Source organism: Lichenostomus cassidix, chromosome 8, assembly GCF_008360975.1.
Source record: "Lichenostomus cassidix isolate B80296 chromosome 8, HeHo_3.0, whole genome shotgun sequence".
Classification (NCBI taxonomy): Eukaryota; Metazoa; Chordata; class Aves; order Passeriformes; family Meliphagidae; genus Lichenostomus; species Lichenostomus cassidix.
Window position 1 is genome coordinate 1,062,709 of NC_139489.1, and position 11,608 is coordinate 1,074,316.

The 11,608-nt window shown below is 60.0% G+C and overlaps 2 protein-coding genes across 5 annotated transcripts in view; one reads left to right on the forward strand and one right to left on the reverse strand.

The window, feature by feature from the left end:
• Positions 1-252: 252 nt before the first annotated feature.
• Positions 253-2,394, reverse strand: GADD45A (growth arrest and DNA damage inducible alpha). Of its 4 annotated transcripts, XM_085067380.1 has the most exons (5): positions 2,147-2,347; positions 1,959-2,060; positions 1,666-1,879; positions 972-1,081; positions 253-934 (listed from the first exon to the last, which is right to left on the reverse strand). In XM_085067380.1, exons 1-5 carry the CDS (start codon positions 2,188-2,190, stop codon positions 757-759), a joined length of 648 nt encoding a protein of 215 aa, XP_084923506.1. In that variant the 5' UTR covers positions 2,191-2,347; the 3' UTR covers positions 253-756. The 4 variants fall into 4 exon arrangements, with proteins under 4 accessions (XP_084923506.1, XP_084923504.1, XP_084923505.1 ...); XM_085067378.1 differs by having other exon boundaries at positions 1,959-2,394; XM_085067381.1 differs by having other exon boundaries at positions 889-1,081; positions 2,147-2,344.
• Positions 2,395-10,556: 8,162 nt separating this feature from the next.
• DNAI4 (dynein axonemal intermediate chain 4) overlaps positions 10,557-11,608 on the forward strand; it is an 11,026-nt gene continuing 9,974 nt past the window's right edge. The window contains exons 1-2 of the mRNA XM_085067311.1: positions 10,557-10,906; positions 11,328-11,476. Coding sequence (XP_084923437.1) covers positions 10,557-10,906; positions 11,328-11,476 — 499 coding nt within the window. The remainder of the gene's footprint in view (positions 10,907-11,327; positions 11,477-11,608) is intronic.

Consider the following 11,608-nt stretch of genomic DNA (forward strand, 5'->3'; position numbering starts at 1 on the left):
GAAGCCTCGGCAGCAAAGCCCTTTTTTCTTAGCTCCTGCTGTGGCAGCATTCAAGCAAAATAAATAAATAACATTCCCAGCATTTCCTGCAGCACATCGGCTGCTTTGGCTTTTAATTGCTTGGGAGGGGCCGGGAATAAACCCACACTGGAGCTGCACAACAGGACCTTGCCCGTGGCCAGGACAAGGAAGCAGCTGCTGCTCAGCCCTTGTGCATGCATGGAGTGAAGAAATAAAACCCTGGGCCAAAGGTTTGATTTTACACTTTATTTCCAAAAAAAAAAAAAAAGAAAACACAAAACAAGAACACCAGAACCCCAAAAAACACTCGAATTTCAAACAATTATATTAATGTCGCTGCTGTTTTGCAGCCAACTGGGAGATTCGTGGTTGCAGACCAACTGCTTGAGGGCATTTCGGTTCTCAAACCTCCAAGTATAAATAATTTTTTTCCATCAATATCAGAAAATAACTTATTATTATTATATATCTTAGCATAAAAACGTGAGAATTAACATCCCAAAAATACAACAACATTGCTGGCGAAAGGCCTCGATTAACCTCGTTTGCTCGTTCAGGTGTTCAAAGCAGGAGCTTGAAGTGGCACTTAAGGACAGAAAGAGTGAGGGGTGTTCTCGGAGGCACCCCGGGCTGGCCTCATCCCTCTGCAGGCACTTCTGCCTCCCCACATCGCTCGGCTCCACTCCCACATCGCAGCCAAACCCCACCCCCGACGGCAGTTCCAGCTTTATTATTTTATATATCTGTTTTTTTTTCTTCTTGTTGTCGTTGGGTTTGAATTTCCCACCCCCCCCCCTTTTTTCCCTCCCGGAATGCTGGAGCTGGGGCAGGGAGTTCCTTCCTGAGCAACTGCGGGGAAGTGTTGCAGCAGTGCCGGGCTGGGCTGGGCTGGGCTGGGCTGGGCTGGGCTGGGCTGGGCTGGGCTGGGCTGGCTGGCTCGCTGGGGTCACCGCTCCGGGAGGTTGATCACCGGTACCCACTGGTCCAGGTACCTGCTCTCCCGGCAGAAACACATCAGCTGACTCAGCGCTGGATCCTTCCACTGCGACGCCTGCGGGTTCTGGAAAGGGGACGGCAAAAAAGAAAAAAAAAAAAAAAAAAAAGCTTCAGCAGGGTAGCAAAAACAAGCCGAGCGCGGTAGGGGGAGGAGGGAATGAAGGGAGGGAAAAAAAAAAAGAGCACAGCAGAAAGCCCAGCAGTGTGAATCATCTTAAATTGCCAGCGAGGCAAACAAACAAGTCAAGCCTGGAAGCATGTGAGGAGTTTAGCTTTGGACTCTGGGGCAGAGGAGGGAAGGGGAAAAAAAACCAGGGGGGGCAGAGATAAAAGGGGGGGAAGGGAGAGAAAAAGGGGGAAAAAAGAGAAAGAAAAAGTAGGGAATAAAGCAGGAGGGGGAAAAATAAAGAGGGAAGGGAGGAAAAATAGGGAAAGAAAGAAAAACAGAAGAAAGAGGGGGAAAAACAAAGGAGAAGGACGGGGAAAATAAAGGCGAACGAGGGGAGAAGGCACCCGGGTTCCGTGGGGCGCGAGGAGCCCCGTGCCGGCCCGCTGAGCCGCGGGTTCGAGCCCCGGGCGCGGCAGTCGGGGGGTCCCGAGGGCACCGGGTCCCGGGCGGGTGTCCCCGCGGCGGCAGGCCGGGCTCACCGTGACGAGCACGCAGTGCAGGTCGGCGGGCGGCTCGGGGCCCGCGGCGGGCAGCAGCAGCTGCGCCAGGCGCGCCGGGTTGCTGACGCGCAGGATGTTGATGTCGTTCTCGCAGCAGAAGGCCCGCAGCAGAGTGAAGTGGATCTGCAGCGCCGCGTCCCCCGCCTCCTCCTCCTCGGCCGCCAGCAGGCACAGCACCACGTTATCGGGGTCCCTGCGGGGCAGCGCCGTCACCGCGGGCTCCCCGCGCAGGGGACACCGGGCCGGGGGGACAGGGGGGTCACCGCACTCACACGTTGAGCAGCTTGGCCGCCTCGTAGACGCCGAGGGTGAGGCTCCGCTGGCTCAGCGCCTTGCTCAGCACCTCCTCGAGCGCGTCCCCCGCCTGCTCCATCCTGCGCCGGGACACCAGGAGGCACCGGCCGTCACCGGCCAGCCCGCGCCGCTCCCGCCCGGCCTCCCGCCGCCCCCCCGGCCTCACCTCCCGGCGGCGCGGCGCTCCCCGGGCAGCTCCTCCAGAGTCATCACGGGGACGAGGGCACGGGGACGGGCCGGACGCGGCACGGACGGACGGACGGACAGACGGACAGCGGGCACGGGACGCGGGGCGCTCCGGCCGCTCCGGCCGCGCCGCCTGTGCCGGACAAAGGCGCCCCGCGCGCGCTACCCCCGCCCGCCGCCACCAACCCCCGCCGCCCAAATTTGCATACCGCGCTCCCATTGGCTCATGCAAATGAGGCCACGCCCCCCGAGCTGCCGGGACCGGGCGGGTCTGACCGTGCTGGGAGAGACCGGGAATGGGAACGGCCGGGATGGGAGCGACAGGGACAGCGACAGGGACAGGGACACCTGCCACAGACCAGGCTGCTCCAGCCTGGCCTTGCACACTGCCAGGATCCAGGGGCAGCCACAGCTTCTCTGGGAATTCCATCCCAGCCCTCCCCACCCTCCCAGGGAACAATTCCTTCCCAATATCCCATCCATCCCTGTCCTCTGGCAGTGGGAAGCCATTCCCTGTGTCCTGTCCCTCCAGCCCTTGTCCCCAGTCCCTCTGCAGCTCTCCTGGAGCTCCTTCAGGCCCTGGCAGGAGCTCTGAGCTCTCCCTGGATCCTTCTCCAGATAAGCACCCCCAGCTCTCCCAGCCTGGCTCCAGCCCTGCAGCAGCTCCATGGCCTCCTCTGGGCTCATTCCAACAGCTCCACATCCCTCTGCTGTTGTTCCCCAGGGCTGGAGCAGCTCTCAGGTGGGATCTCCCCTGAGGGGGGCAGAGGGGCAGAATCCCCTCCTTCGATGGATGCATTCTCTGTGTTCCCTGCCTACACAGCCATTGCACTCCTGCAGTTCAACTTCTAGGGAACACCAGTGTGCTCAGGACACAGCCTCGCCAGCCTTCAAACATAGGGACAATGTTTCCTACATGGAAAAATGTGGCTGCCCGTGAATCCCTGGATGGACAGAGCTTGGAGCAGCCTGGGACAGTGGAAGGTGTCCCTGCCATGGCAGGGCTGGGACTGGATAGGCTCTGAGGTCCCTCCCAACCCAAATCAGTCTGTGGTTTGGTGACCTCTCCCTTTGCAGGTTTCCAAGAACTCCGTGCTTGCTCCTGCTCCAGATGTCCTGTGTCAGCCCTGCAGACCTCCGGGGAGGATTTCTCCTGACGGGTGCTGTGTCAAAGCTTTCTCAGCTGTTCACCCAAACCCCTCCATCCTCCCCCAGCCGCTGCCAGAGCTCTTTCCCAAGCTGGCTGTGGGTTGGCACATTCCCACTGGCTCCACGAGCAGGGCTGCAGTCAGGACCCTTGGTGGTCCCTCGTGGAGGTTTTGGCAGCGTGTGCTTTAACGTTTTGCTTGTGTCAGTGTTTTCCTCCTGCTCCTAAACACCAGGAGCTGTTTTCCACAGCAGTGTTTGCCGAAGCACAATGTGCAGAGAGTGATTCCAGGCTGCCCTTCCTGCACCTCCTGCAGAATCACTGAATCGGCCGTTTGGGAAACGAGCTATCGTAGAATCACAGAATGCTGGAAAGGTTTGGGTTGGAAAGGACCTTTGGGATCGTTTCATTCCACCCCCTGCCTGGCAGGGACAGCTCCCACTAGACCAGGTTGCTCCAAGGTCACTCCAACCTGGCTTTGAGCAGCTCCAGGGATGGGAGGTATGAAACCATTCCTGCAGCAGAATTTGGAGGGTGATTTCAGCATCGATTAGTTGCATTGGCTTGGGGAGGAAACCTCCCAGGAATTTGCTCTGCAAGTGCCCCCAGCTCGGCTCTGACTTTCCCCATCCTGCTGCTGCAGCCTGATGAGACCCAACACAACTTAATGAAGCCCACGGTGTCGGGAGAAAGGGGAAAAAGCCCTTTTTGCATCAGGTGGAGGGGTGGCAGATGGCCTGGCCGCAGCCAAACAGGTGGGAGCATTGTGTGGTGACCCTCCGAATTAAGTTCGCTTAATTTGCTGGATCTCTATTAGCAACTGCAGGCTCTGGCTCTGCGCTGAGGGCTCTGCTGTGGCTCCAGCCCCGCAGCCCCATCTGTGCTGGCCCCAGAGCTAAATCTGTCTGGGAGGCAGCTGGGAAGCAGCTGAAGCCTCTTTTCTCTCTCCCGAGCTGCAGCAGCTCGCAGACCTGGCAGGCAACGCTTTAAAACTGAGCTTTCCCCGCAGGTTTCCCGGCTGGGTGCAGTTTTCCTGTCTCTCCCCTTTCCCGGAGGAGCAGCAGGGATGCTGGGGAGGTGCCTGGGTGTCTCTGCTGTGCTGCGGGGGCAGAGGGTGGCTGTGCTGGGGATGTGCCGTGCCTGCTGGCCTGGGCAGCCCGGGATGCAGCCAGACCCACAGTTGTCCCTCCGTCAGCTCCCAGCTGGCAGCTGCTGCTAAACCTTCTTTTCATCGCCTGCCAAAAGCTGCCGGGGTGTTTTGCTCCCCCCCTGCCCTTTAATCCTGACTTTCATCATTCCCCGGGCTGGGCCTGCCCTCCCCTCTGTTCAGCATGGCAGATTGGGGGTCAGGAGCTGCACTGGGCTCAACTGGGGGCTCAGCCTCGGCCAAGGCTCTCAGCTCTTCCCCCCATCGGGCAGACCCTCACCCCAAATGTTCTCTGGGGCTGTGGGGTTTGGCTGCCCCAGCTTGGCGAGCAGTGGGTTAACCCCAGGGATGTGGGAGATGCCCACTGGAGCCCTCGATGGGAGCTGCCGCTGGGGGAGGACTTCTGGGCCAGCTGGAGAGGTGGTTCCTGCACATTAGAGCATCGAGTTGTTTAATTTCAGTTTTTGGGAATGGGACCAACCATCAAACAGTGTCAGTGAGAGGTGACAAAGCCTCGTCCCTGCCGGCAACCGGCAGCCAGCCAAGCCCCTTGCTGGGGCTGCCTCGGGGTGGTCCTGGTCCCTGAGCCCCCCGGAGCTCTGCCAGGGGCCTTCTGCTCCCTTTCCCCTCGGCTCCCTGCTGTCCCTGCTTTGGGTGTCCCTGCTTTGTGTGTCCCTGGTTTGGGTGTCCCCGATCCACTCCCTTGTCTCCCTGCCTTGCCCTGTCCCACATGGCACCTTTGTCCAGCCCCGCTGACCCCTTGACCATCCTGCTGCTACAGGAAGATCCTGCCGTGTCCCTTTGCTAGGACACCCCAGCGGTCCCCAGGGCAGCCCAGCTCTCAGCCATGGAGTGCCAGGGTCACAGAGTGTCCCCACTCCCCCTGGATCTGCTGGATCCCGAGGGCAGCGAGCACGGCTGCAAAGCAAACGCCAGCTTGCACATTCCAGGGGCTGCTTTCCCGGTGGCACCAGTTCCGTGTCACCGAGCTGACCCCAGTGCCCCAGCTCGCTGCTGTGGTCAGCTTCCACCTTCCCCGAGCAGGGCATCCTGCCCCGGAGCCTGGCAGGAGCAGATCCCCCAGACTCTGACACCCGGGACACTTCAGCTTTGCTTCCCCGTGGGGCTGGGCAGAAGTCTGGGATTGCCACAGGGTCCAGCTTCCCTGGCCTCAGCAGTGTGAGCCCCTGCATGGGCACAGCCCGTGTTCCCTGCAGCACAAAAAGATATTTCCCCCCTGTTTTCCTTGGAGTTTCTCCATCCCCGATGGAACTAAAAGCAGGGTTCAGCTGGAGCCACCCCTGCTGCTGTTCAGGGCTTGACTTTGGCCAGCCCTGGGAGCGCACAGGGCAGCCAGGAAGTCTGGACCCGGCTGGGCTTGGCTCTGGAGCTGGGCAGGCTGCCAGCAGCTTTCCCAACCGCCCAGGTCACGGGAGTGCAGCTGAGAGCCTGGCTGGGTGGCACGGAGCAGGGCTGGGACTTCCCTGGCACATGCATTCGCCTTCTGCCTGGCCCAGGCTGCTCTGCAGGCTCCCGGCTGGGGGTTGCCTCTCCCGAAGGTGGGAGGGCAGGGGGCTGGGGGGATGGATGTGTTTATCCCACCCGATTTGCCAGCACTCAGCACATTCCTGCAGTCCTCCGTGGTGCTGGAACACTGCTGAGGGGGAGCTGGGTCTCCCTGGCTGCAGCACTGCAGGGCTCAGCAGCAGGAATTCTGCAAACAGGGAGCACAAGTGGGACCCTGGGAGTGTGTCAGTGGCTGTCGACTGAAGGAGGGGAGATGGAGATCAGAGGTTAGGAGGAAATTCTTGGCTGTGAGGGTGGTGAGGCCCGGGCAGCTCTGGCTGCTCCATTCCTGGAAGTTCTCAAAGCCAGGTTGGACAGGACTTGGAGCCTGGGACAGTGGAAGGTATTGCTGCCCATTCCTCAGGGTGAGCTGTAAGGTGCCTTCCAGCCCAAACCACTCCAGGATTCCATGATTTTATGCATCACCCATGTCCCACCATTCTGTGTAGCTGCTGAAATATCTTTCACTTCCCCAGCCCACGAGGTGCTGCCCCAGCAAATCCCTGCTCAGCTCCCAGCAGCTCCTCATTGCCCTGTGAATTCAGGGCAGCAGAAACCTGTACTGCAGCCGGCAGGGACATTCCCTCTGGCTGCCATCCCTGGCCCTGGCTGCAGCCCTCCATCCCTTCTCCCTGCCTGAGGCAGGTGTTTTTCCCACCCTGAGCAGGCTGGCTGCACGTGGCATTCCCGATGGGAACCATCCGGCAGGGCAGCGCCGGGCGAAGTCCAGCGTGGGGAGCTGCAGTAAAAGTAAAAACAAACTTTGTCCCGTTTCATGGCAGCGTGGGGCCATAAAGCAGCACACGAGAGGTGCTTCTGTGAGGGAGAACTGTCCTGCCCCACAAGGAATTGGCTTGCTGTGCCCTGCTGGGGACACACAGCAGCCAGGAGCCCCCACCCTGCTTCCCTCAGGGCAGTTCCCTGTTTCCCGGGCACTTTGCATGCAGGAGAGCCCTGGTGTGAGCAGAGGGAGGGCTGGACCCTCCCCAAAGCAGCCCCCAGTCACACATCTGGGATCAGGGGACTGAGGTGGTTCAGCCTTCCAGTCATGGTTATCTTCACTGGTGCTCCTGTGGGCAGCAGGGAGCTCAGGGGGGACATTAATCATTAATCTGAATTGGTTTTTTTTCTTATAAACACGTGGAGAGGGAAGAGTGTTTAGAAAGCAAAGGGGAAGGACCTTGGAGAGAAACCCTGAGTCTGACGGTCCTTTCAGTAATGACTGTTGCAGTAGAGATAATGAAACCAGGGTGTTTATTTGAGAACAGATCAAAAAATATAAATAACAATATATAATTTAAAATATATATAATGTTTATGAGACCCTATTGCAGAGCTGCCTCCAGCACTAGGGTCCATCCATCCATCAGAGGGATGTGGGGCTGTTGGAATGAGTTCAGAGGAGACCACAGAGCTGCTCCAGGGCTGGAGCCAGGCTGGGAGAGCTGGGAATGTTCACCTGGAGAGGAGAAGCTCCAGGGAGAGCTCAGAGCTCCTGCCAGGGCCTAAAGGAGCTCCAGGAGAGCTGGAGAGGGACTGGGGACAAAGGATGGAGGGACAGGACACAGGGAATGGCTTCCCACTGAAAGGAAGTAGGTTTAGATGGGATATTGGGAAGGAATGCACACAAACAGGGACAGGGACAGGGACATTGGGGACACTGGGGACACTGTAGGGACTCGGCCGCCGTCGCTCCGGTGCCCTCTGGCGGCCGCACGGGGGAGAGCACCCGGTAGCTCAGCCCGGCACATCGCGCCCTTGCACGGCGGGAAAAACGCGTCTGTTTGTTATTTTCAAGTTTTGCTGCAAGGGAAAAGAGAACCATAAGTCCAGTTCATCATGGGATCCTGACGTGCCCTGCCGGGTGGGAGCAGTGGGGTTGGGGTCTGTGTGTGGTGACTCCCCTGCTCCACTGGGAGGCTGCAGGCTCGGGGCCACCAACATCCCAGGGAGTCACCTGGGCTGCAAAACCAGGGGAGAAAGGGTGAGAAACCATTCCACGGAGGATGGAGGCAGTGGTGGAAGCATTGGGAGCAGGGTGGGATGGAGGTCAGGATGGCATCTCCACACCCAACCTGTCCATCGGTGCAGAGAGCAGGGGAGCCCTGGGGAAGGTGGGGCCTCTGCCCCTCAGCCCAGAAGCCCTTTAGGAGGAATTAGAGGTGATGAAACCAGCAGAAAAATGCAGCAGCACGTGCTCCAGGGCGGCTGCAGGGAGCTGCTTCCTGCCTGGCCTCATGGAGCAGCAATGTCCCGTGGGGCAGGAGCAGGGCTGGGGATCCCAGCACCCCTGAACACAGCCATGTCACCAGGGACGTGGGTGACACTGCTTCCCACCTGCCGTGGGGGCAGGAGGACCTGGTCTTGTGTCCTGGAGAGGTCTGACAGCAGCCTGTCAGGCCAATTCTTTAACAGGAATTCATAACTTCTTTTTGTTAAGAAAATATAATTTTTTTTTATCACATGCATAATTTTCTAATTAAAATGATAACTCGTTGGAGCAAGATAAGCTTTAAAGTCCATTCTAGCCTGAACCATTCAGTGATTCAATGACCTCAACCACGAGCAGGACTTGTGCCATGGACAGGATTGGATGCCCACCATACCACCAGCCTGGGGATGATGCCCACCATGCCACCAGCCTGGGGACTGCCACTCCCTGCAGTGCCTTATCAGAGCTGTCAGTCCTGCAGCTCCCTGCTCATTTATGTCCTTATCTAAGGGAGCAGCCATGGGGACCCTGTGGGACAGGAATGCTGGGACAGCCCATGAGTGACACGAGGCAGAGGGTGAAGCACTCAGGGTTGAATCCTCAGCACGGGGAGGGGTTTGGGTCTTGCTGCAGGTCCTGGGCTGCAGGCTGAGCATCTTTGGTTTGTCTGCTGTGGCTGCAGCCCTGGAGCCAGGCGGGATGGCTGGCATCCAGGTGGGATGGCTGGGATCCAGGTGGGATGGGTGGCATCCAGGTGGGATGGGTGGCCAGGCAAAGGTTCACTGCCCGGGCAGGAGCTCTCAGAAACACATCCCGAGCCTTTGCACCTTCTCCTTCGGCACTTCGGGGCTGGTGCCTTAAGGACCATGTGTGATGGAGAGCCAGGCTGGAGGCTTAGCCTGTGAGAAGCCTCCTGTGCTCTGCCCTGAGGTGCAGCTCCTTCATCCCTCCTCAACATCCATGGAACAGGGTGGTCTTTGCACCCCAATATTCCTAGCTCTACATCAGCCCCGGGCTGAGGAAGCACCCCAACCCCGCTGTACACCCCAAGGATGCCTGCCCGGGGTGCACTGCAACTACCAGGATTTGGGATCCCGGCCCTGGTGGGATCCCCTTTGGAGGGCAGGGCAGTGGGACAGGCTGGAGAAGGGGTGACACCTCCCAGGCTGCCACCCGAGCCGCCGCCGAGCCGAACGTGCGACAGCAGCCCCGGGGCTCGTTTGAGACGTGCGGGTCGGGCAGCCCACGCCGCTCGTTAGCAGAGCTGGGTGCCTGTAATCACCCTAATGAGTAGGTGCCCTGCCGAGCAGCAGCAGAGGCAGCTCCGTGACCTCCTTTCGGCGTGTTTGATCTGCCTGTTCCTGTATTTCCTGGCCCGGGCCAGCTGCTGCCGCAGCAGCTCCGGTAGGGCACGCGTGTTCCGGGGGCTCCCGGGAGCTGCACGTGGGCTGAGCCGGTGCCCTGCTCAGCTCCCGGGAATAGCCTGGGAATGCCAGCCCGGCCAGTGACCGACAGCAGCGGCAGGAATGGCTCCAAACCTGGCACCGCGCTGGTGGCAGAGGCGGTGTCATCCACGCGCCCGGAACACGCGAGGTTTCTGCCCAGGAGCAGCGTCCTGCTCTGCCCAGAATCCCACCCAGATCCTGGAGCTGGCCCCAGGCTTGCTCAAATCCAGCACAGCAGAGCAAAGAAGCTCTCAGCTGAGTGCTGGGGAGCTGGTGATGGGGTCAGTTCGTGTGCTGCATACCCCTTAAGGACATCTCTCCATTTCCCCGGGGGTCCTGCAGGGCTGGGCTCCTCCCAGAACCCAAACAGGCAGGAGGATCAGGCTGGAGGAGGAGAGCTGGGGGCCCTGCCCCATGTGCAAACAGCCATGGCTGGGTGCTCCCAGGCTGGCCTGCTGGCACGGAGGGTTTGGCTCGGGTCAGTTTTGTGTCAAATGCATCTGCAGGGACAAGAAAAACCAAGCACTGAGGCTGGTTCGGGACAGGTCCCTCGTGTGAGAAGCCTCTGTGTGCCAGAGGGCCTGGGATGGGTTACACTGCTCCCTGCTCCAGGAAAGGTAATCCCAGTGCCACGAGGCTGAGGGTTCTGCTGGTGCAGCAAAGAGCTCGGCCAAGCTCCTGATCCTCACTCCCCTGCAGCTGCCAGGTGGGAAACTGTGTCTTCCTTAACCCAGCCCTGCCTTGGCTGTGCCCCAAAACAAACTTAGCCTGGTTCCTGCCCTGCGTTGAGCTCCATAAAACAAAAAGGCCTCTTTTATTTGTGTGGCAGATGAACTCTGGGCTCCAGGCAGCCGCTGGAGGGGCAGGCTGAGGATGGCGAGGGTGAGTGGGCAGGATGAGGATGATGAAGGTGGGCGCTGCCCCTGCACAGCCCCACGCCGGGCAGGGTTGATGTGGGGTGACTCAGAGCGCTCCAGCTCCGCAGCAATTCCCGCGGATCCAGCGGAGCTGCCGGCTCAGCAGCCCGGCCCAGCTCCCTTGGCCGCCCTCCACACCCCGCGGCCGTCCCGCTCGGAGCTGGGCGAGCAAACAGGACGGGCTGGTTTGCAGCACGGAGAGAACGAGTCGGGCTTGGCGCTGGCAGGGCTCGGAGGCAGCAGTGCAGAGCACAGCTCCATCCCCGCCATCGCTTCCCCGGGGATGAGGTTCTCCTGGATAGCCTTGTTAGCAGTGTCACTGTTGGGAGCATTGGCACCTGGATCCCAGGCGTTTTCAGTGCCCTGTAGACAGTGCCAGCCCAGATTTTGTCTGTCTGTTCAGGATACAGGACAGCTCGCTGCAGCTTGCTGCAAGATGGCTGTTGCAGGTACTGGAGCTCCTGTGCACATTCCACGTGCAAGAGAGTCCCAATTATCACAGATCATTACCCCATCTCTCTCAGGGACCTGATTCCCTCAGCACCAAAGCCTGTGGCTGTGAGTCAGGGTGGGCAGTGAGCCTGGAGCAGGAGGCTGAGCTGCGCCAGGACAGGCAGTGGGGAAGGAGTGGGGAAGCACAATTCCCAACCCCGAACACACAGCCACAGGCTGCCCCACGCTGGGCTGCAATCGCGGTTTAACGTGTTCCCTTTCCTGCCACCCACAGGGCTGCGACACCAGCCCGGCCAGCCCGAAATAAGGTGACACAGGGGGAAAACCAGGGCATCTTTGCTTTTTCCAGGCAGATGGGGCCCTGCTCCCGCTGCCGGTGCATTCCCGTGGCCGTGCGCGGTGCCAGCGGCGGGTGCGTGGGAGGTGGCAGCGGGCACAGAGCGGCTGTGTCAGCGGCAGCCAGGCGGGAGCTGCCCGGGAAGCAGAGGCACTTGGAGCTGGCAGGGAGGAGCAGCTTTCTGCTCAGACTGTTACCAGCCTGCCCTGCGGGATCCC